Below are 23,391 nucleotides of genomic sequence, written 5' to 3'. Positions count from 1 at the left end.
AGGGGGGGAGGGGGTGGGGCTGCCATGGACGTGAGCGAGTGAAGAGGGGGCCCCTGTACGCCCTCCCCCCTCCCCCAAAGTTGTGACTTTGAAGATCAGGAGCCCGAATACCGGGTGGACTCCCCCCAGGCAGTTGGGACTTGGCGGGACGCCCTGGGGCCTGGTGCCCCCTCCCCCAACTTCACATTCCTGCGACCCCGGGCTCATGTGGGCTCTAGGGGCCGGAACGGGACCCCGAGAGGAGGGCGATCACAATTGAGAGGGGGGGTCACCCACGATCTGCAGCCTTGTGGCAAATCACCACCGCAGACGCACTCCCCCGGATATATTATGGGGTCGATCCAGTCTCTAAATTGTTGCCGGAATCCACATCGTAGAACAACGGCAAGTGCTACCTACCCGGAGATCCCCCTCATCCAGGCAGGATGTCCATAAGTAAGTCTAAGGACACCCCAGCCACATCAAGGATGGCGAAAAAGCATCCGGAGGGCTCACTAGCCCACGTTTGGGCCAAGGAACTCGGAGAGCAGAGACTTCAGGTCCCCTCAGATGGCGCCGCACCGCCTGCCTCGACCACCTCCCAAGAACCACAAGATCTGCCTGTAACCCAATCTCTTCTTAGGACCCTTCTGGGGGAGATCGTAGAGAAAATCACGGCTGCGGGGCAGAAACAGATGGACGCGCTAAGGGAAGACCTGGCCGAGGGTCTACAAGTCATAAAGAGGGACCTTAACGAAATTGAAGAGAGAGTGGACATGAACGAGAGGGACATACAAGATCTGTCAGAAGATGCACGGAAGGCGGATTCCCTCTTGGAAACACTAGCTACAGATACGCATAACCTTGAATTGAGGGCAGAGGACCTGGAGAACAGGTCCAGAAGGTCCAATATTCGGGTTAAATCCTTGCCAGAAACAGTCCTTGATCAAGATCTGGCCGTAACCATGAAATCAATAATCAGCGACCTCATGCAGGATGACCCGATCGAGGACATCAAGTTTGACAGGGTCCACCGGGTGGGGCCGAAGTGTCAGGAACCGGGAGCGAGATCTCGGGACATTCGGGTGGCGTTTCATAGTTCCACCCAAAAAGAGAAGATCCTGCAAGCTGCCAGGAAGGCGGGTCGGATCACCCACAACGGCACAGAAATTCAGTTCTATCAAGATCTGTCTCAAATTACCCTGAATGGGAGGAGGCGCATGGCCCCGATCTTAGTTAATTTAAAAGAGAATCAAGTACGTTACAGGTGGCTCCATCCATTTGTCCTCAGCTTTCTGTGGCAGGGGAAGAAACATAAAATTACGACCTGTGACCAGGGAGTAGCTTTACTAGGCCTCGAGGTTGACACACCTCTCCCAAGCACATCACCGTCTGGGCGGGCAGTGGCACGGAAGCCATGGGAATGGTCGGAAGCGGGCCCAAAGAAATCAAGGAGGGAGCGTAAGCAACCCCAGCGTAGATCTCTCACCCAGGAAACGGAGGCCTACAAGAAAATTAAGGCACACCTTCCATATCTCAGTAACATCCCTTGGATCGGGCATTCACAGGTTGATACTAACGTGCGTATAAAAGTTTCAGAGGCGATCGCCTACACAAGAACGGGATGCTACGGGTAGGAGGGGGGGACCCGACATCTTGGAATGGGAAGGGGAGTTCCAGCAAATCCCGCATGGGGAGTTTCTAGGTTTGTTTTTGAGTCCGGCTCTCGTAGTGTTGTCTCGAGGGGGGCTTGGTGCCAGCCGGATTCGCCTAGATGGGGGGGTAGAGGGAGGCTGAGGGGGGGGGGGGGGGGGAGATCCAAGGTCCAGGCCAGGAAGGGTCACACAGCGGCCCGCAAATGGAGTGCATACATCGAGTAGCTTGCGGCGAGGGGCTCAGGGGGCACATCTGGGCCAACCAGGTATCTCATAGCCTTCTCTTATGGCTAACTCCGAAGCATTGAAAGTGCTTTCACTAAATGTGAATGGCCTTAATTCCCCGGTTAAGCGGAAGAAAGTTGAGAGGTTCCTCAGGCGGGAACTTCCCCATGTAGTGGCCTTGCAGGAGACCCACGTGCACACGAGGGACGCGGATAGGATAAGATTTCGGGGCTACTCACGAGTGATACAGGCAACACAAGCCAGCAAGATGGCGGGAGTCCTAATCGCCTTGAGAGATGGGTTAGATCTGACCATCGGAGATATGCAGAAGGATAACCAAGGCAGATATTTAGCTGTGATACTCCAGGGTAAGGGGGAGTCCTTCACGTTAGCAACCCTATACGCACCAAATCAAGGCCAAGACTCTTATATACAAAATACAAAATTCGCGAAGGCGAATATCCTCCTACTAGGAGACTTTAATTTAGCCGGGGACACCGCCAAGGACAGGAGCTCTACCTCATGGGCCCCCCAGAGGGGACCTTCAGGGGATGTGGTAAAGAAAATGAGAGACCTGGCCCTGGTCGAAGCTTGGTGGCAACTCTACGGTGAGGCCCTGGGATACACATTCTACTCACATGCCCATAGATCACATTCACGCATAGACTATGCCTGGATTTCGAAGCCGTTGTTGGGGAGGGCCAATGCTCTGGAAGTAGGGGCAATTACCCTGGGAGACCACGCTCCACTCACCCTGTCATTAACCAGACCAAAAGGGCCCCCAGGCATCTGGAAGTGGAGATATCCAATCTCGCTCTTTAAAGATCCGGTCCTGGTGAAGGAGATAGAGGAGGGAATTCTGGACTTCACTATCCACAATAAGTGGAAGGATACGTCCCCCCAAAATTGGTGGGATGCCCTCAAGGCCACCGTAAGAGGTAGGATCATAGCAACCAAGGCCAGAAGGGAACGGGAGCGGAGATTGGAGGAGCAAAAACTGGAAGCCAGACTAAAGGAGATCATGTCTCGTATGGGTAGGGGGATGTCCGCAGCCACTAAAAGGGAATTTAGGGCAGTGAGAGGTCAGTTAAACCTTATACAGACAAGGGCGGCCGAACGGAACCTACTAGCCATGCGACAACGATTCTACATTAGAGGCAACAAGGCGGACCGCTTACTGGCCAGGAAGCTAAGGAAGGAGGCGGGAGACAAAACAATCTTAAAATAAAGGGGCAGTCAGGGACCCTCCTTACTAACAACTCGGACGGATGTGGTTAGGTGGGTAATAAATAACTTAACACCCAGCAAAGCCCCAGGTCCAGATGGGTTTGTATCCGAATTCCACAAGAATCATAAAGAAGTCTTGATCCCTATCCTCACCAAACTATTCAATCGCATGGGGTCAACAGGCGCTCTCCCCAATTCGATGAATGAAGCCAAAGTCATCTTAATACACAAGAAGGGTAAAGAGCCGACCGACTGTGCTTCCTATCGCACAATAGCTTTGATAAACGTCGATGCTAAAATTCATACTAAGGTCCTGGTCAACCGCCTGGAAATGGTCCTCCCCTAACTAATCCACAGCGACCAGTCTGGTTTTATAAAATGGAGGCATACTTCAGATAACGTTAGAAGATTGGCCCACCTGATCGAAAAGGCTCAGAAAAAGAGCATCTGGCGCTTCTTTTGGCGATCGACGCCGAGAAGGCTTTCGACCGGGTCGAATGGGGTTTCTTGTTTGCGGCTATGTCCAAAATGGGGTTAGGACCGGACTTCATATAAAAGGTAAGGGCAAACTACCGTAACCCAGTTATCCGGCTAGCAATAAATGATCAAATATCAGCACCTGAAGCTCTCCCCCTTACCTTGACTCCTAGGGAGGTCCAGGACCTCAGGAAGGCCTACAATTATAGGTGGGTTGACTCCTCACTAAAGTATCTGGGTATCTCCCTGACAAGGTCTACGGGTTATCTATACAAGCCGAACTTCCCTCCTCTCCTCCAGAAGGTGAAATCAAAATTAGTGGACTGGGGACCCCTGGAAATCTCGTGGTTGGGGAGTATCAACGCACTAAAGATGACAATCTTGCCCCTGCTCCTGTATCACTTCACAGCACTCCCCGTGCGAATCCCGTCGTCCATCTTTAGACCCCTACAAAGAAGCGCCCGAGACTAGCCGCTGCCCTCATGAAAGATTTGGCCAGCAGGGGTGGGGTGGGGGAGCCAGACTTTAAGGTTTACTATCTTGCGGCCCAGATTAGAGTAATCAGGGACTGGCAGAGAGATGACAGGGGGAAGGTGTAGAGGCAGATGGATGGTGCGGTGGTGGGGAGAGACTTGGAGGGAGTTCTGTGGGTCCTGAAGCAGGATAGGCCTTCACAAATGTATTGTAGTTATATAACTTCAACTACAGGAGCGGCATGGGATCAAGCCATTAGTAGGGCACACATCACCACTTTCTCTTCCCCGTACACGCCCATACATGGGAACCCACAGTTCACTCCAGCAGTCACCAACCCGCTGTCTTTTTTACCTTGGTTCCAGGGCGGCTGTCGAATGCTACGGGATATGTTGGAGGGCGGGGAGGTGAAACAATTTGAACAGTGTAAGAGGGATTTCGGCATAGGGGAAAAGCAGAGATACTCCTATCTCCAGATCAGACATTGGGTGTCCCAGCAGTCGCTTAAGCAGGCGGGCTCGTGCTCCCTTACCCAATTTGAAAAGTACTTAGAGACTGACTCCGGGGATGAGGGGGTGGTATCGTCCATCTATAATCTTATTAAAAGGCAGGAATTGCTGCATTTGAGGAAGTATATGCTTAAATGGGAGCAGGATGTGGGGGTGGCTATTGAGGAACACAAATGGGTAAGCTTGTGGTCGCAGATCCCTAAACTCGCCAGATCGATTCAAATTCGGGAGATATGCTGAAACTGATGATGAGGTGGCACTTAACACCAACTAGGTTAAACAAGGTGAATCCCAATGTGTCGAGGTTGTGTTGGAGGGATTGCGGCTTAGAGGGCTCCTGGGCTCAGGCCTGGTGGGAATGTCCCAAAATTGACTAATTCTAGTCACAGGTCCAACATGCCGTCGCCCAAGTGTTGGGAATCCATCTGGGCCAAAACAGAGGCCTGGCTTTACTAGGCCTTGGCGGCCTGTTGACGACTCTTTCCACTAGAGGGGACCGCAAACTCTACGTAATAATGATAATGGCGGCGGCGCTGGTACTTGCGCGGAGGTGGAGGTCGAGGGTTCCCCCCCAGGAACACGAATGGGTCACCAAGCTGTGGTCACAGGTGGCTGTGGAATGGCTCACTCACTCCATACAGGGCCAACACATGCGCTTCTCGTCGGACTGGGCCAACTTACCTAAAAGAGGGGGCCCGAAGGGCCTGGTGTCCCAAAGCTATGGAACTACTGGGCATTATTAGCCCTCAGGATGAATCTAATCTGTGAAGACTGGGGACTAGTACTCGCACCTAATCTAAGGGGTAACAGGTTTTAGACCCTGCTTCAATGACTCACCCTGGCTCTCTGGCCGAAAGACTTGAGTGATCAGCAATAGGTGTGCACTTCATTTGTCAAGGTTATGATTAAAGAGGACCTGTCGGACCTGGAGGGGGGGAAGGGTCAGGTGGGGGGGGGGGTAGTTCGTGAGGGATGGGGTTGTTTCTCTTGGGTTCTTTTGACTTTCTGTGATATGTTTGTTGAAAATGCTTAATAAAAATTTACAGGAAAACAAAAATATACAAAACGGATTAAATGTTATTTTAAATGTATATCAAACTCCTTACAATTATATTTTAAGGCACATAGTTTATCCAAATAAGTTTTAATTTGACATGGGTCAGGCTCAAGACTTTAATTTTTATGATGATGTACATAATAAACATATGCTTGCACACTTGGACAGAATTAACAGGTTCTGTTCAGAGTTCACAGAGACAAAGCAGAGCTACCTGGATTCTGCTTGAATGCAATGTGCAGTTTCATTTTCCAGACACCTGCCATTGACGGTTAACATTGCTTTCCTAGGTAAGCATTGCAGATTCCAACTCTCATCCACCCTAAGCAGATCAGATGCATTGTGCAAGTGGCAATGACAAAAGAAAATGCAGATAACAAGAATACAAAGGGAAACTAAAGGATTTCAAATGTTAAAGTGATGACGGTAGAGAAACGATCTGCATGCATGTTCTAGATAAATTATAAGTTACCCACCGTAGTGACTTACATACTCCTAGTCCATAGTCCCCTTTCCTCCATACAGTATGGCTTTCCCTTGCGAGGGACGTGAGACAGAAACTTTTTCACCAGAAAAATCATCGTCCCCTTAAAATTTGGATGCGAGTGGGGATGTGGCCCTGGGAGCATGAGTTCCCCTGACTCCTTCACCGGCGCCACTCCTCAATCCCATTTGACTCATCGACAATATTAACATTGCCTAATGACACCAATTTTATTAAGGGGAGTGGGTGGGGGGGACGTATGGAGGAAAGGGGACTGTACCACCATGCCGAGGTCACTGCTCTGCTGAGAAAATGCCCAATGGCCATCTTGATGGCTGCGATCGTGTCTGCTGAGGGGAAAATCCTCTCAGAGCTTGTATTCCAGATAAGGCCCAGGAAGATTAGACTCTGGGTGGGTGCCAACTGTGACTTCTTGAGATTGATGAAAAATCCCAGCTTTTGTAGTGTATCCATGAGGGTGGAGGCAGTGTGCTGGACTGCCTCCGGAGACTTTGCCCTGACAAGCCAGTCGTCTAGATATCGGTAGATGTGATGCCCCCGAGCAGGGCTGCCACTGCGTCACATCAGTTTTGTAAAAAGACCCTGGTGGCCGAATTGAGGCCAAAGGGTAGTACCTTGCATTGGAAGTGAAAACCCATGAACCTGAACCTCAGAAAGAACCGATAGTTTTGCCAGATCGGGACGTGTCGGTCGGCATCCTTCAGATCCAGGGAGCCCATCCAGTCTCCTGCACACAATGTCTCCGCTATGAAGGCTGGTGTAACCATTGTGAAGTTTGGGAGAGGAAGTTAAAGGTTCAAGGTGGAAAGGTCTAAACACAACTCTCAGGCCAGCCTGGTTCTTTTTGTGTATGGTGAAAATTTGTGAATAGAAGCCTGCCCCGCTGAGAGGCCGGGACTTCTGCCACGGGCTGTCTCGCTACCAGCGAGCATATTTCCGCCAACAGAGTTGCTGTACCAATCTACTGGCCAGGATGGAGGATCCGGAACCCCACGGACACTACGGAGAGGATCCATGGGTCTGTGAACCTTGTCCGCCAGCAATGTGTGTGTGAAGGTCAAGCCTGCCGCCCCACCGGACACTGGTGGATCCGGATGGGTGAGTCACAATTTTTTGCCCTCTAAGGCTGGGGCTGAGGAGGGGTACTAAAAAAAGCCCTTGGTTTATGCTGCTTGCGCCTGTGCTGGCTCAGGGATCTATCCGGTTCTCTGGACCGTCTGTCTTGGAAGCCCCTGAAGCCTCTGAAGGACCGACCCTTGACTGAGCACTGGTGCGCTTGGCTGTATGTCTTAGGGGGGACTTGGTGAGGATCGATAAAGTCTGCAAGCTAGACTTTTTCTTATCGAGTTCCTCGTCCGTTTTTGAATGAAACAGATTGCCCCCTGCAAAGGAAGGTCCAGTATACGTTCCTGGATATCAAGGTTCAACTTAGTTGCCCTTAGCCAAGCTGTCCTTCTCAATGTGAGCCACCATGGACTCCATTATGTCCTGTGCCACTATTTTGGCTTCAGCCAGCCCAGCCTTGAAGCAAACCTGGCTCTGCACAGGAGGTTCCCGTAAGAAGTCAACGATCTTGCGCCAGACCCTCTGGTTGACCACTGCCAGCATGGCATTTGCATTGGACAGGCGCAGATGTAGAGTGGCATTGTTATACATTTTCTTTCCAAACGCCTCCAGGATCTTCTCCTCCTTACCTAGGAGTGCTGAGGCTGATGTAGCTGAGGAGAATTGGGGCTTAGAGTACAGTGATGCTGCTGCTATCACCGATGAGCGTGGCTGGCGGTGCGCCAACAGTAAGAGGGGATGCCCTTCCATTTGCCTAAACTTATCGGTGAGAGACCGATTGGTAGGCTGGGTAAAATGCGGCTTGAGCCATCCTTTTTTGGCAAGCGCCACCACGTCCTTCTGCAATGGGATTCCCATTCTAGCCATGGGGCATTGAGTGAGAACTTCTGCCAATACCCCCGCCTCTGGTTGTTCCACCTGTGGCTGTGGGATCCCAAGACATTCCGCCAGTCGTTCGTGAAAGGCTTTGGCAGATGAGTGTCGGGGTCCTCATCCTCGTCTGTATCTACCATTGTGTCTTGCTAGTCCGGTGCAGCCAGAGGAGTGCTGGGCGCAGGGAGATGATGCGTACTGATAATCAGTGCCGGAGGCTGCTGCGGCAGTATAAACGGCGCTGCCGTGATTGGTACGGGCATGGGAGCTGGTGTAGTAGGGATTGCGCGGGCGCCTGGGGCTGCACTAGACCCAGAGGAGCTGGAACCAAAGGCGGCGTGGCCATGGGTGCTAGCGGTTGTACCGGAGGGAGCACGTCCCTGATCACATCCCTAAGGATGGTACCCATGTGAGGAGACCTCATGAGAGTAAGTAACTTCTCAAAGAACCTGTCTTCACAGGCCAGAGGAGCGCCTGATGGAGTAGACATGGGTGCAGGGGACTGAGGTTACTGAGCCCTAGGCGCTCCCTGTCTCGCTGTATGGGGCGAGGTGTATCTGCCCTGTGAAGTCGATGGGTATACTTTGGGCCAAGTGACAGGCGTTGATCAGTCCTACCTGGTCCCCAAAGGGAGATGGTGTTGGGTGAGCCGCCATTTTGGCGGCCATCTTGTTTTGCTGCATGCCACGTGCCTGCGCCATGGTTACTTGCTGCGCTGGGCCGGCTTCCTCCAGTACACTAAGCAGTGGAGGTTGAGGCCTACCCTGCACCTCAGGTCGGGGCCTGGTAGGCAGAGTGCCCTCGGCTGTGGAGCCGGTAGTGCTGCGTACAGGCGCCTCCTCAGACATCCGTCTGGTGTTAGGGCATAGCCCCTCAGGTTGAGACACGGGGTGCAGCCGTCCCAGCTGTGGTTATTACCAAGGCAGAGGATACAGAGGGCGTGGGGGTCAGACGTTGGAAAGGGACCCTCGCAGGGTGCACATCTGCTGAAGCCCGCTGTCGTCGACATACGCAGGGGACGACCGTGGCGCCAGAGGACAAAGCAGTACCTGCCAATTGAAGCCGAAAAAGAAGACAAAAGTACTTGTCCCTGGAAGAGCATTTGGAATTACTAGGCCAGAGGCCTAACCCAGAAGCACTGGTGGAAGCAGTCCGTTCCAGTCGATGCAGAAAAGAGGACTGAGGAATGAGTCCGGTGGGCGGAATCAGGGGAGCGCATGCTCCCAGGGCCGCGCCCCTGCGTGCATCTACATTTAAAGCGGAAGATGATTTTCTGTTGAAAAAGGCTGCGTCTCTCGTCCCTAGCGAGGGACACCCATAAAGTTTGGAGGAAAGGGGACGGGACGTAGGAGAATAGAAGGGTGCAGCCACTTTCAAATCTTTATAATTCCATTAAAGTCTTAATGTGACATCACGATATGTTAAAAAGATAATGGACCAGTGATGAGGTAAATAGAAGACAAATGTAAAATAAAAAGGCATATTATTTTGGCCACACTCTAAAAAAAAATGCAAACATTGTAAATGTTTCATACCTGAATGTTTCTCGGTCATCAGTGTTGCAATATCAGTTGGTGGAGATATGGGTGATCCTGCTTCATCCTCTGCAGTGCAACCAACCACAGTGACTCCTGCCAATAGAGAGTCACTTGCAGAAGAACTGTTGGTCATACTTTCCAACAATGAAGGCTTGTCAGCCAGGCCACTTTCTGACTCTTGAGGTATCTCATCTCTTGTAGGGTAGTCAGTTTCCATAGCACCTAAACAAAAAGAAAAACGGCATGTACATTTTACAAATGAAGGTACTAAATTTAGAAATCGATGTTTCTATGGTTGTTAAAGGTGTATAAACATGTGTATTTGGATAACAAGTTCAGCTGGATTACTCAGGTCGGTGCAACTAGGAGTCAAAATATTTTTAGGTTTAACTAGAGAGACCTTTAGCTCTCTTTATCAAGCCTTGCAGATATGGCTTAGAAGGTCTCAGGTGTCAGAGCGTTAACTGCTTATGATTAGTTCATGACATTACAGCGCGAGCCTAGCATTAATATTTTTTTTTACTTTTACCAATTTCTATTCCATATTCTGAGAATGATGCCCAAATCACCTGCACATGCTCAGAGACCACACCATAAAGCACAGGCTAGTGGATATATTTCAGTCCCTGGGTCTCTTGCGAAGACCAAGTGTAAGTTAACTTGCAAAGCAAACATCAACCCACTCACCACCAAAACCATTATATAAACACACACATTACACAACAAATATATTTGAGCTAGCCAAGACAACTTCCTTCTCCTATTTAAATTCATCCACAGACAACAGCATCTGAGCCCAGTACCTCTGAAAATAGTCAATAAAATATGTCTTCACCTAACAACACTGCACAGTGTTAGTGACCCATTCAATAAGCAGAGGCAGGTCAGGGGAAATCCCCCGCCCCAAAAAACGATGGAGACCGAACTGTTTTATTGAACAAAACCCATATAAAACAGGGCGAGCATGAACATTAATCAGAAATCTCCAAGTCGCTCACAGCTTTGAACTCAGTAAGACATTCTGAGGAGCTGTGCATCATGAGTGATGTGTCGCAGCACAAAAACCTAAGGTGGGAAGTGATTGGGTAAATAGCTTGGCTAAATATATATTATATATGTGGTTAGTAGTCTAATAGGGCCATCCTGGTACATGGGACCACCTACAAAAAGATATATGGGAAAACATGTCATCTGGGTGCTCTATGACGGGTGGCTGCAACACCGTTGAGATGAGAATTAAAAGTGAATAGGGGCGAGACTTCAAGATGGCCGCCGGCACTGAATAGAAGTGCCGACTGCGCTCACGAGTCCAAAAAGACAAACGGCAGGTCCACCACCCCATAAGTGATATGTGATATGATATTTAAGTGAGCTCAGAGAGGGGGTAATAAAGAGCAAAAGGGCAACACACCTACGTTGCTGCACACCGGATACAGGGTACAGGAGATGGGTATATCAAGCGGAGCGAGGAAGAGCACGGAGGCGACCCTGAGGAGAGGCAGTGAGGAAAGACAGCGCCACTACATGGAGTCGGAAGGTGGGGAGAAGATGCCGGCTGCTTGCAGAAGTGCTGCAGCACCCCGGCCGACAAGGAGAGGAATGGACTAGGAAGGGGACCATGGAAGCCAAGAGAAGCAGGTGTGGTGCCCATCAGAGGAACAGCGCGGGCAGAAGAAGTCTCCACCACGGCAAGAAGGGTAGGCGAAGCAACCTGAGATCACAAGGACAAACAGTGGAAAGGCGGTGAGTCCGGCGGACCCCAGATAGTACACCGGGGTAGGCGGCGCAGCTCAGGACCCACCCAGGAGATCCTGGAATAACGGCAACCTGGAGATAGGACAGAGCAGGGAAAGAACAGTGCCCCCCCACAACCTGGCCTATGGTGAACTAACGCAAAAATAACAGCGGCAGAATCCATAACCGCCCACAGAGACTTTCCACCATTTTGGCTTGTTCAGCCAACACCTTAAGCCCTTTCCTGATAAACTCTTTAAGACTACTCCAAAAACTCAATTTGTCAGAGAATGGTCAAAGGAGGGCACACGCCCATTATCTAGAGTGCAGAATTACAGCCCCTATCTTATATATATTTACGGACAAATACACAATCAGGAAAGTATCACAGGTGGCGGAAGCTGCTGCTACATCCCGGTCGGGGATTGAAGTAATAAATACTCACAAGGATATCACAAAGGTGGGGGAGAGAAGGAGACAAAGTGCACCCAAGCACAGGCGCAAGCTGGAGGGAAGCCCCCAGGAAGGTGGCGGGACGGAGAGCCAAGGGCCTGTTAGGCCATGAAGCAGCCAGGCCCAGGATAAGGCAGAAGGGGCTCCTCAAGCTGAGGGTGAGGAGCAGCACAGCGGAATGGCAATCCGAAAGGAGTACTCCAAGTAAAGAGGAGCCGTCTGGCCTGATAGGCCCCAAGGACACAGCACGTAGGGCACCTGGCGGGGTGAGACCCACACATGGTTGTGAGAGGGGGGGGGCCCTTCAAGAAAACCAGAAGAGAAGGCACACAGGGCCAAGGCCTGGACAGAGAGGCACAGCATCGCCCCTAAAGGACAGACCGGAGAAGCGGGCAAACCACATGGGAGCCATGACAATGAAAGCCAAAAACAAGGCAACGAAAGCCGGGCTGACCCCGGGGGTTGCTCCGGGAACCCTACCAACAATGTGGCCACCCCAGGAAGCCAGGGATTCATCCAACGGTAATCAAGAATGACCAATGGAGTACAGCAGTTCAGGGGACGCAGAATCAACGACCCTCATGTCGAGGCACGCCTTCCAAGGGGAAATGCTCAGCCTCCAAGCTACCCTAGCAAAGACATTCCAGGAACAATTCCAACATATGCAGTCTGATCTCAATTCAGCCCTGGTGGAGATACGACAAGAAATGGGACAACTAGGCGAAAGAATGGACCTGCTAGAAAAGAGGCTGCAAGAAGTGGACAAAAACCACAGCAAACAGTGAGGCCATAGAGCGACTGCATGTGGCTACTCAGAACCTGGAGCACCAAATGGAGGACATGGAGAACAGATCCCGGAGAGAGTCAACATCAGACAAACTTTTGTCGGAGACAGTGACGGACAGAGAATTAAAAGGAGTAACTTAGCGAATCTTTGCAGAGCTCCTGGGGGAAACATCCCCCGATACTATCAATCTAGAACAGATACATAGAGTGGGACGACGGAACAAAAGCCCTAATGCAAGACCACAAGAGGTCCTGGCAGCGTTCACCAGATATGGTAAAAAAAGAAGCAGTTTTAAGAGCAGTGAAACAACAGGAACCAGCGATGTATAAGGGCCAACAGATCGCGTTATACAGCCAATTCCAAAGCCTTATTCCTAAACCCAATAAAGACCCTATGCAATGCACCTCATATAGGCCCATTGCGCTCAAACGTGGACGCAAAAATGTATACCAGAATTTTGGTCAACAGATTGCAAGGGCTCCTACCCGCCTTGATCCAATCCAGACCAAGCCGTACTGATTTTGAGGGAAAAGTTGGCCACAAAAGGAACGTCTATTCCCGCTCCCCCCTCTTTGTGAAATCAGAGTTCCTTAGCCATTGGTGCCTTTTCAGGAGGTTACCCTGAGCTGCATCCAAAGTATTTTTCAGCATACTCTGGTTAACTTGCCTGCCCTCTACCACTGTTAAGAGCAGACGGGCTTGCAGCGGTTCAGGGACTTCTTGAAGGCCGTCCTCTAGCTGGGCCCATTGTGTATCAGCATAGCGGGCGAACAAAGTTGTTTTGTTTGCGATGCGAGTGGAGTAAGCCGCCGCCGCAGTGATCCTTTCCCCCAGAGCATAAAGTCTACACTCCTTGTCAGGGGGTGCCTCCCCAGTAGATAGGGGAACCCCTGCTCTTTTCCTGGTAGTTGTCACAACCAGTGAATCTGGAGTAGAATGACCCCTGATGTAGAGGGGGTCAGAGAGGGAGGGTCAAAAATGTTTTTCTACCCTCGGATTCACTGCTCTAGTAAGTGCAGGTGTTAATAAAGAAGGGGCCAATCGCTTCTTGATTGAATTTAGTAGAGGAATAGCTTGGCTAGGCAAGTGGTTTTTCTTTCAAAATATCCTCCACAAAATCAGCCTCTGGAACGGCCTCCTGAGTAGCAATGTTGAAATGTTCTGCTGCTTTCCTCAATATGGCGTTGAAAGCCATTTGATCGTCAACCAGGGAGGCCTGTCGAGTGGGGGTGGTTGGAGGGGAGTCCAAGCACAAGGCATCAGGTTCCGGTGTTGGAGTAGGTGACTGCCAAGGGCGAGAATCAATGGGGTCTGGGTCTACTCCGCAACCGTCGGTGGGGTCCAAATGAACCTCCTCAGAGTCAACAAAGGGATCTTCATCTTGAGACTCCTCCTCAGTGAGGCCATAAGGGAATAGTTTCTTACCTGTAACTCCATTTCTCCAGCATTGCTATCTTTCATGGATTCACATGCTTAGAATATTCCCCGTCGTCAGACTGGGACCCCTCGGTACACATATATAGCCTTTTCCTAAGGAAAACTTTCGACACTTTTGTGTCCTATCTACGTCCTTTTAGGACCCGCCTACGCATGCTCCGTAGGCCGTCCCAGTATAAGAGGCCCGCCCCCGCGGTTCCCCTTCAGATTTCGGCCCCTCCAAAGTAGGAAGGGTTAAACTTATCAATCAAATACATTGCATTCCGGGGAGGTTTGGCGGGCGCATGTGAATCCATGAAAGATAGCAATGCTGGAGAAATGGAGTTACAGGTAAGAAACTATTCCCTTCTCCAGCATTGGATCTTTCATGGATTCACATGCTTAGAATAGATTGTATAGCAGTAACACGAGACGGTGGTGAGAATGTAATGTAATATACCCTCACCATACTACACAATGCATATGTACAGTAGGAATAAGTTAACTCATATAACCTTACCTACATAAAGTATACTGTCATCAAAAAGGTAGAAAACAGATTCTCCACAGCGTGGAGCTTACCTTACTGAAACAGATGGCACAGGACAGCTCTTCCCATCTGCACCTCGTCCGCATGCTGCCTGGCAAGGCAGTAGTGACGGGTAAACGTGTGGGGCACTGACCATGCCGCAGCCTGGCATATATCCGTCAGCGGAATTCCTGCTGAGGAGGACATTGATCTTGTAGAATGGGCTCTAGGATGTCCTTGCAGCGGCCTTCCGGACTTGGAGTGACAAAACGCAATCGTCGATGAGACCCATCAAGCCAATCCCTGTTTAGAGATTGCTTTTCCTCTCGTCGACGGACCATATGCGATGAACAGTTGTCGAGTAGACCGGAGTTCCTGTGTACGGTGTAGGTAAAATTTCAGAGCCCTCTTAACGTCCAGGGTATGAAGAGCTTTTTCTGCTGTCGATGATGGTGTCGCGAAGAAAGTAGGGAGAACAATGGACGAGTGTTTGTGATACACTGTTGGAACTTTTGGGACGAACGTAGGATTAGTTGCCAGGACCACTTTGTCCTTAAAGAACCTTAGGTATGGCGGGTCTACGACCAGCGCTTGCAGTTCCGAGATTCTCCTAGCTGATGTGATAGCAATCAAGAATGCCAGCTTCCACGATATGAATTTTATGTCGGACGTGGCCATAGGCTCAAAAGGCGGTTTCATTAAGCCTGCCAACACTGTGTTGAGACTCCAAGTTGGGGGGAAACGTTTTACCGGGGGAAAAATTCGAAATAAACCCCTCATGAAGTGTTTCACAAGTCTGTCGCTAAATAGAGGAGACGACTGCCTCTTCCTCGTGAACCTTGAGATGGCCGCCAGGTGCACCTTTATCGATGTGAAGGATAACCCCCTCTCTGCCAAGAGGAGCAGGTAAGGTAGAACTTGTTCCGGCGTCACCAACAACGGTTGTAGGCCTTGTTGTCCTCGACACCATTCACAGAACCTCCGCCACTTATAGGAGTAAGATTTATTTGTAGAAGGGGCTCGGGCACCGAACTCCGAAAAGTCAGGAGCCAGGCTGTAAGGTTGAGACTGTCCGGGTCGTGATGCCACACCGTGCCTTTGTCCCGGGATAGTAGGTTCGGGACTCTCGGAAACGCTATGGGATGTTCCAGCGACAGGTGAAGCAGGTCGGAGAACCACGGTTGCCTCGGCCAGTGTGGTGCCACTAGAATTACCCGGCAATTGTATCTGCGTATCCACTGAATTGTCCTCCGTATGAGGGGGAACGGGGGAAAAGCATAAAGGAACATGTCCGTCCATGGGAAGGAGAATGCCTCCCCCATGGAACCCTCTTGAGGCCATCTGCTTGCGAATTGCTCGCATTTCTTGTTGTCTTTGGTCGCGAAGGCGTCCAGAGGGGGGTGACCCCATTTCTGGAACACTTTCATCAGGTGAACTGTGTCCATTTCCCATTCGTGTATTTGGGCCATGCTTCTGCTGAGGGAGTCTGCTTGGGAGTTCCTCACTCCTGGAAGGTGATGAGCCACGATGGAAATTTCGTGCTTTAATGCCCAATGCCATGTTTTCTGGGCTTCTATGGAAAGAGTTCTTGATCGCGTCCCTACTTGTTTCCTCAGATAAAACATGGCCGTTGTATTGTCGGTCAGTATTCGTACTCGCGAGCCCTTGATGTGTGGTAGGAATGCCTTCAAGGCCCATCGTACTGCTCTGAGTTCTAACACGTTTATGTGTAGGAGTGACTCTGTTGGAGACCAGCGACCCTGCGTTTGGAGAGTACCCATGTGAGCTCCCCATCCGGTTAGGGACGCATCCGTAACTATGGTTCGCTGAAACGCCGGCTCCTGTAGGGGTACGCCGTTGTTCAGATTGTGGCTCTGCCACCACTGAAGGGTCCGAAGCAGCTTGTCGTCGTCGATGGTTATCTTGTCTGACCACGATCCTTGAGCCTGCGTCCATCGGTCCGCGAGGAATTCCTGGACTGGCCTCATGAATAGGCGACAGTTTTCCACCAGATGGATGCAGGATGCCATGGCCCCTAGGACCGAAACGTATTTTCTCACTGAGATCTTGGTGTATCGCCGTAGTCGGCATGCTTGTTGATTGAGTCTTGAGGTTCTGTCAAGGGAAGGTTTCACTAGCCCTAACTGGGTCTCGAACTGTGCCCCCAGGAACACCAGCGATCTCGATGGCTGCAGAGAGGATTTTTCGAAGTCTATGGCGAATCCCAGCTGTTGTAGAAGCTGCATGGTGGCTTGTAAACTTGTGTTGGTCGACGCTGGGGAGGATCCCCTTACCAGCCAGTCGTCGAGGTATGGGTATACATGGTGGCCTTGCTTCCTTAGCCAGGCCGCTACTGGAGCCAGGCATTTCGTGAACGTTCTGGGGGAGGTCTTGAGCCCAAAAGGAAGAACCGTGAATTGGTAGTGAGTCCGCCCTATTACAAATCTTAGGAATTTCCTGTGTTTTCCGACACATTGGAATATGGAAATACGCGTCCTGTAAATCTAGGGACGCTAGAAAATCCCCCTCTTGAACGGCGCGGATCACTTCCTGCAGAGTGAGCATCTTGAATTTTAGGCTCTTCAAAGATTTGTTGAGATCGCGTAAGTCTAAAATGGGACGCCATTTGCCGTTTGGCTTTTTTACGACGAAATATCTTGAGTAGACTCCTTGACCTCTCTGTGATGTTGGAACTAATTCTATCACGCCCTTTGCTAACATGAGTGTTACCTCTTGTTGCAGTATCTTCAGATGGGAATGAGCGGTGAACGCAGGTGGAATTTGCGGAGGGCTGTGTTTGAACTGCAGAGAGTGTCCGTTTCTTATAGTATCCAGCACCCATTGATCCGTCGTTATTCGTTCCCATTCGTCGACATATGCTGAAACTCTTCCCCCCAGAACGGTGTGTTGTATGTCACTGCTGATCTTTATTTTGCTTGTCTCTCGACGACGACGGATATGATGGTCTTTTTCTGGAAGTCTGGAAGTTCCGGCGACGGTTTGCCGTTTGGGAGGCACGTCTGTATCCCTGGGAGGGGTAAGCTGATCTGCCAAAGGATCTGTCTCCGGATGCAGAGAATCTTGAATTACCTGAAGCCCCTCTAAAGGGATGAAAAGATTTGTAGTTTCTGCCACTCTGGAGGGCACCCAATGAACGTGCCGTGTCCGAGTCCTCTTTCATTCCCTTTAGGGCTTCGTCCACCTTCTCACCGAACAGAAGGTCTCCCTCAAATGGCATATCTAAAACTTTGTATTGTACTTCTGGCCTGTAGTATGTACACTTAAGCCATGACTGTCGACGTAATACGACCCCATTATTTACTTGCTTGAAGCCTGACTCAGCGAGGTCCACCACGATGTTTATTGCGTGAATTGAGGCTTCCTCACCTTCTCGGACGAGTAACATCGCTGTCTTCCTATGCTCTTCCGGAAGATGATCAAGCAACGGAGCTAGCCTGTGCCACATCTCCCTATCATATCTGGCCACAATTGCCAGAGAGTTTGCGGCCTTTACTGTGGTCGCTCCCACGTGCACTTGTGCTGGGCCTTCGCCTTCCTCGCCGCTGCCGCCGACACCACCGAGTCTGGTGTTGGTTGGGAGGATAAACACTTGGGGGTAGACTCTGGAGCCTTAAACTTTTTTTCCAGGCGTCCTTTCACTGCCGGCTCTGAAAACGGGTGACGCATTGTCTGCAACCCCTCCTTCCATACATGGTCTAGTATTGGTATCGAGAACACAGACCTCCTTCTCTTACCCATGTGGTCGAACAAAAAACAGTCCTTTTTCTGTTGTTCCTGGGACAAACCAAATTCTTTGCATGCCTTCTCCATCATAGAATGGAATGACGCAATGTCGTCCGGAGGGGAAGGGGGAGCTGGGCTTCTAGGGGTTTCCAACTCCAACTCTGACTCCCAGGTTGGATCCCTGGAGGGGGATGATGAGATATCCGACATGGGTCCCCTGTCAGACTCCGAATCTGGCAGCTCACCTTCCTCCTGTGCCAGTGCTGAGATTGGCGTGCGTAGGTGCGTCGGTTGACGGGACGGGCCCGGCTCGTCGACGGGTGACTGCGGCAGGTTTGCCTGAGGTAGTCTCTGGTCCAACGACTGTAACAACGATTGAAGCGTGGACAGAATTTCCAACGACAAAACAGATTGAGGATTGAGAAGAGGGGCAGATACCGGTATAACGGATCCCCTCGTCGACGACTTGTCAGCCACTCGTAGCCCTAGGTCTGCTGGGCCAGCTATTCTCTCATTCTCGTCCTCCGAGGACAGCAACACAGCCTGTTCTTGTAGTAAAGTATCCGGGGGGGTCGGATCAAAAACTTCAGGCCTCCTGTAGAACCCCCGTCGACGAGGCCATCGTCGACGTCGTCGTCGGTGGGACGGTGGATGCCACCTGCGTAAGTGGCAGGGTGGGGGCCGATGACTGGGCCGCCGTCGACGACGGTGACTTAGCAGGTGGTTTTGGCGGTCCCGCCTTTTCCACACTTGGCTTGCTTTTACTCGACTCGTGGTCGATCTATGATGATCGCCCGAGGAGAATTTCCTTTCCTTTGATGAAGATGATTTCTTTGACGAGGAGTCTCTAGTTGAGTGGCTTCCAGACGACTCTTTTTCCATCGGTCGAGATTTCTTCGCCGGTGGTTCCGACGAGGTAGCGCGGCGTGATGTTTTCGCCGATTGTGTGGAGCCTACCTCCGAAGGGGGGTATGCCCCCGCTCCCTCATTCAGCCATGCCACCAGTCGTCGACTGCGGTCTTTGAGGGTTTTTTGAGAAAACCCTTTGCATATGTCGCAGTTATCCGCCGAATTATGAGGGTGGAGGCAATATATACAATCCATATGTCCGTCCCCCTCGTAAACTTTTTTCAAGCCGCACGTCGCGCATGGGCGGAACAGCGCTTTTCCTGACACGGAGGACATTTTCTGTACTCAAATTCCAGTAACGCAACCTTGTACAAAATAGTAAGACACGCGAGGAGATCCCACTACTTTGGAGACGGTTGAAATCTGAAGGGGAACCGCGGGGGCGGGCCTCTTATACTGGGACGGCCTACGGAGCATGCGTAGGCGGGTCCTAAAAGGACGTAGATAGGACACAAAAGTGTCGAAAGTTTTCCTTAGGAAAAGGCTATATATGTGTACCGAGGGGTCCCAGTCTGACGACGGGGAATATTCTAAGCATGTGAATCCATGAAAGATCCAATGCTGGAGAAATATATTCCTCCTCTTCTTCATCTTGAGTAGCGTCAAAGACCCTCTGCAGCTTAGCCACAGGGAGAGGGGGGATTGTCCTCCCTAGATCTCTTGGGTGTGAACTTCTCAGAGAGCTCCACAAACCTCTCTATCCTGCCCATGCATCCTTCAAATTTTTCTCTGGTCCAAACAGATGAACCAGAGTGGTCCAGGAGTGGAAAGGGCTCTTCTAGTAGATCTTCAGTCTGCAAACATCGAGATTTCTTCTTTAACGTCGAAGAAATCCCTTCAGGAGCTTCCGCAAAGTCTTTTCGAGGTTCGGACGGTTGACGCGTGTCCTTTTGTTTGTCTGTGGGCCTTTCAGTAGGTTCCGGTAAATTCTTCGGCCTATCTCTGGTTTTTGACGAATCCCGGTGCTTGTCCTTGGGTTTCGATGAATTCTGGGTCATTGCTTCTGAGAATCCGCCGAAATGATCCTGGCGATGCTTTCGGTAATCACTTCAAAATCGAGAAGTTCTAAAGTTCGGGCCTCTGGTTGCGTGACTACTTTCGGCGGAACCGGGGCCTTGTTTGCCGTGAATGCTTTTTTTCGATGCGTCTCAAACAGATTCCTGAATATTGGGGGCAGCACCCTTTGATTTAGAGGGCCCAGTCGAAAGACACTTCTGCGGTTGAGGGGAGGGCTGCCGATCCCGACGGTTGGCAGGCAGGCCCGAAGCTATCAGTGTGCCCGTTGGCGCTATGGATCGTTTCGACTGTTTCGTTGAAGACGTTCTTGGGGTTGTGTTTTCAGTGTGTAAAACGTGTGCGTCTTTGTCGCCGGGGTGTACATTCCCCATAGCAGGACCTGAGTCTTATCTAGCAGGGCTGGGGATGGACGACGTGGAGCTAGAGTGCTCCGCCGAGAGGTCAATCGCCTCCGAATCAGAGGCTTGTTCATCACTCAGCCCCTCATCACAATAGGCAGTTGTGGCAGCGGGAGAGCTAGACTCCACCTGCGACATTCCGTAGGCCGCTCACCGCTTAACACGGCGCTCCTTCAAAGTTTTCATCTGCAGGAGCTTGCAAGCCGCACATACCGTCTTGTTGTGGTTAAGGGGCAAACACTGATTAAATTTACAGTGTTTATCTTTCCAAAGGAATTGGCCTTACAAGAAGGACAAAACCTAAATGGAGTGCTGTCCATAGCTGACGAAATAGAAAGTGACAAAGAGACCGAGGTAACAAAGAGAGGAAAGGGAAAGGCATTCTCAGAAAAGAAAATGTCCAGCCGACCCCACTCTCCCTACTGTGTAGGCCGGCCAGAAGGCCGGCCACATGGTCGGCAGCGCCAACCGGAACACTGTCCGTCGAAAAACCGCGGAACCGTCTTCAGCGGAGAACTGGAAACAGCTGTCGATGGAAGGGATGGTAGGGTAATATCTATATCTCTGATATATATACGACCAAAGGTCGAAGAAAACAAAAGCAATTTCTCTGGACGAGCTCTGCATAAGGCGAACAGTAGGCTGGGCGGAAAAAAACAATCTGAGGGACCTCGATGCGTGAGGGATTTTGGGTACACTACACGTCACATTAGGGTGTGTTACAGGCACGCCCATGTCGACGTCCCCTTTTGATTCTCAAAAGACAAGATGCATTACTCTGCGGTGACAACTGGATGACGGACTATATGCACAGCATGCAATTCTAAGCAGATTAACAAGCATCAGAAACAGGGAATACCTTTTGTGGGTCATCAACATAAAGTCGAGGCCTTTGCTGGCGATATGCTGCTATCACAGACCCGTCCCCGGCAATCCATACAAGCCGGGAGGGAGTTATTAGAGAGATTTGGGCAGGTATCAGGCCTACGAATCAACCTCAGCAAATCAGAACTGCTGAACCTTACAGTGGGGAAGGGAGACATAACTGAACTAAGAACATCAACACCTTTTGTGTGGAGTCCAGGGGGTATTAAGTACTTGGGGGTCCAAATCACACCATCTCTGTCTGGGTGGTATGCAGCCAACTACCCGCCCTTATTGAAGGGAATCAGGAAGGACTTCCAAAAGTGGAGGAATGTCAGGATTACCTGGGCGGGAAAGTTTGCAGCTGTTAAAATGGACACACTCCCCCACCTCCTACACCTACTACAAGCGGTCCCACAGGCGCTGCCCGCCAGATTCTTTCGAGAAATAAGGAAAATGACCAAGTTAATATGGGAAGATGAAAGAGCAAGAATTATTCGGCAGCTCCTGATGGCCGCTAGGACGGATGGGGGGTTGGCCCTCCCCAACTTCCAACAATATTATGAGGCAACACAATTAAGGGTAATCAGGGAATGGTTCCTCGAGGGGGAACGGAAGTAGTGGGTCCTTTTGGACCGAGTTCAGGCACAACACAATTTGAGAGAGTGCTGTGGCTACCGAAGCAGCTAAGACCGAAACATATGTACCTGAGCACCATCACGAAGCTAGTACCAGATACTTGGGACAAGCTGGTGAGGACAACAGTGGATTACGACCTTCCCATGCCCCTTTACTTCCCATTTTTAATAACAGGGAATTTTCTCCAAGGATGGAAAAAGGTGCTTTTAGATAGTGGCGGGAGGGAGGATGCAGGACAATATGGGACATTTCCAAAGACAAGGACATCTGACCTTTTATACAATGCAAACAAGAGTTTGCAGTGGGGTAGGGGGTGTTACTCAGATACGGCCGACTAGGACACTCGCTACTGAATCCAACAATTAAGGAGCGGTCCACCAGGAAGGTTACCGCATTCGAGAAGTATCTTTTGACGCAAGGTGGGTCAAAATGTTTGATATCTAATCTGCATAGAATAATAAATGAAACCACCCCTTGGCCGTACATGAATCGGTGGGAGAAAATACTGCGACAGGAGATTGGGAAGGAGGAGTGGGGTAAATTGTGGAGAAAGCTCCCCAAATTGGCAAGGGTATCACAACTGCAGGACGCCTAGTACAAGATCCTCTACGGATGGCAACACACCTGCTCGCCTCCATGGAATATACCCAGATGTGCCCGTGGAATGTTGGAAGGAATGTGGGAGAGAAGGCACGGAAGAACACATTTGCTGGAGATGCCCCAAAATAGAGCCCTGCTGGCAGAAGGAACAGCAGGCGCAGACTCAAGTAGTTGGGACAGGAGGAGGCAGACCCCCGGATCGTATTTTGTCGGGTTTAAGGGCAGAGGGGGAGGGAAGAAGAACCTAAAGGCCGAGAGAAAGCAAGAGTGGTCTTAACGTTAGCAGCAATGACTATCATTTCACAGAGATGGAAGAGCTGATCTATCCCCACGGTACAGGCATGGCTGCATAAAGTTTGGTAATTGGTGGTGCTTGAGTGGGCCATGTATGCAATGAACGACAACCTGCAAAGTTTTGCGAAAGATTGTGGAGAAACTTTGGCATTGCTCAAAGATGATTTTCGGGCACAATGGTGCCCACAACACCTCAGACTCTTGGATCTTCACTGAGCGACCCACACCAGAGATTACCGAAAAGGGGAAGAGACTTGGCAGCACCACAGGGGGCTGGGGGGTAGGGAAGCGGGGGCAGGGTAATGTTTAACATGTTGTAAAATCAATAAAGAGGAAGATGGCCGCCCGCAGGTGAAGACGTAAGTCTCCGAGCTCTGCATCAGCAGGATTGGAAAGGAGCCTAAAGCAAGCGAAAAAGTGCTG

General features: G+C 50.7%; 1 protein-coding gene across 1 annotated transcript in view; it reads right to left on the bottom strand.

Moving 5' to 3' along the window:
• The window catches only part of SPAG9 (sperm associated antigen 9), a 2,727,931-nt gene that overhangs the window by 928,561 nt on the left and 1,775,979 nt on the right, over positions 1 to 23,391 (bottom strand). Inside the window, exon 19 of the mRNA XM_069654919.1 lies at positions 9,582 to 9,806. Within this exon, the coding sequence (XP_069511020.1) occupies positions 9,582 to 9,806 (225 nt within the window). The remainder of the gene's footprint in view (positions 1 to 9,581; positions 9,807 to 23,391) is intronic.

The sequence above is a fragment of the Ambystoma mexicanum genome, chromosome 3q, assembly GCF_040938575.1.
Source record: "Ambystoma mexicanum isolate Mex_15411 chromosome 3q, UKY_AmexF1_1, whole genome shotgun sequence".
In the NCBI taxonomy this organism is placed as follows: Eukaryota; Metazoa; Chordata; class Amphibia; order Caudata; family Ambystomatidae; genus Ambystoma; species Ambystoma mexicanum.
The sequence above is the reverse complement of the archived record's forward strand: the minus strand, read 5'-3'. Positions and strand labels throughout refer to the sequence as shown.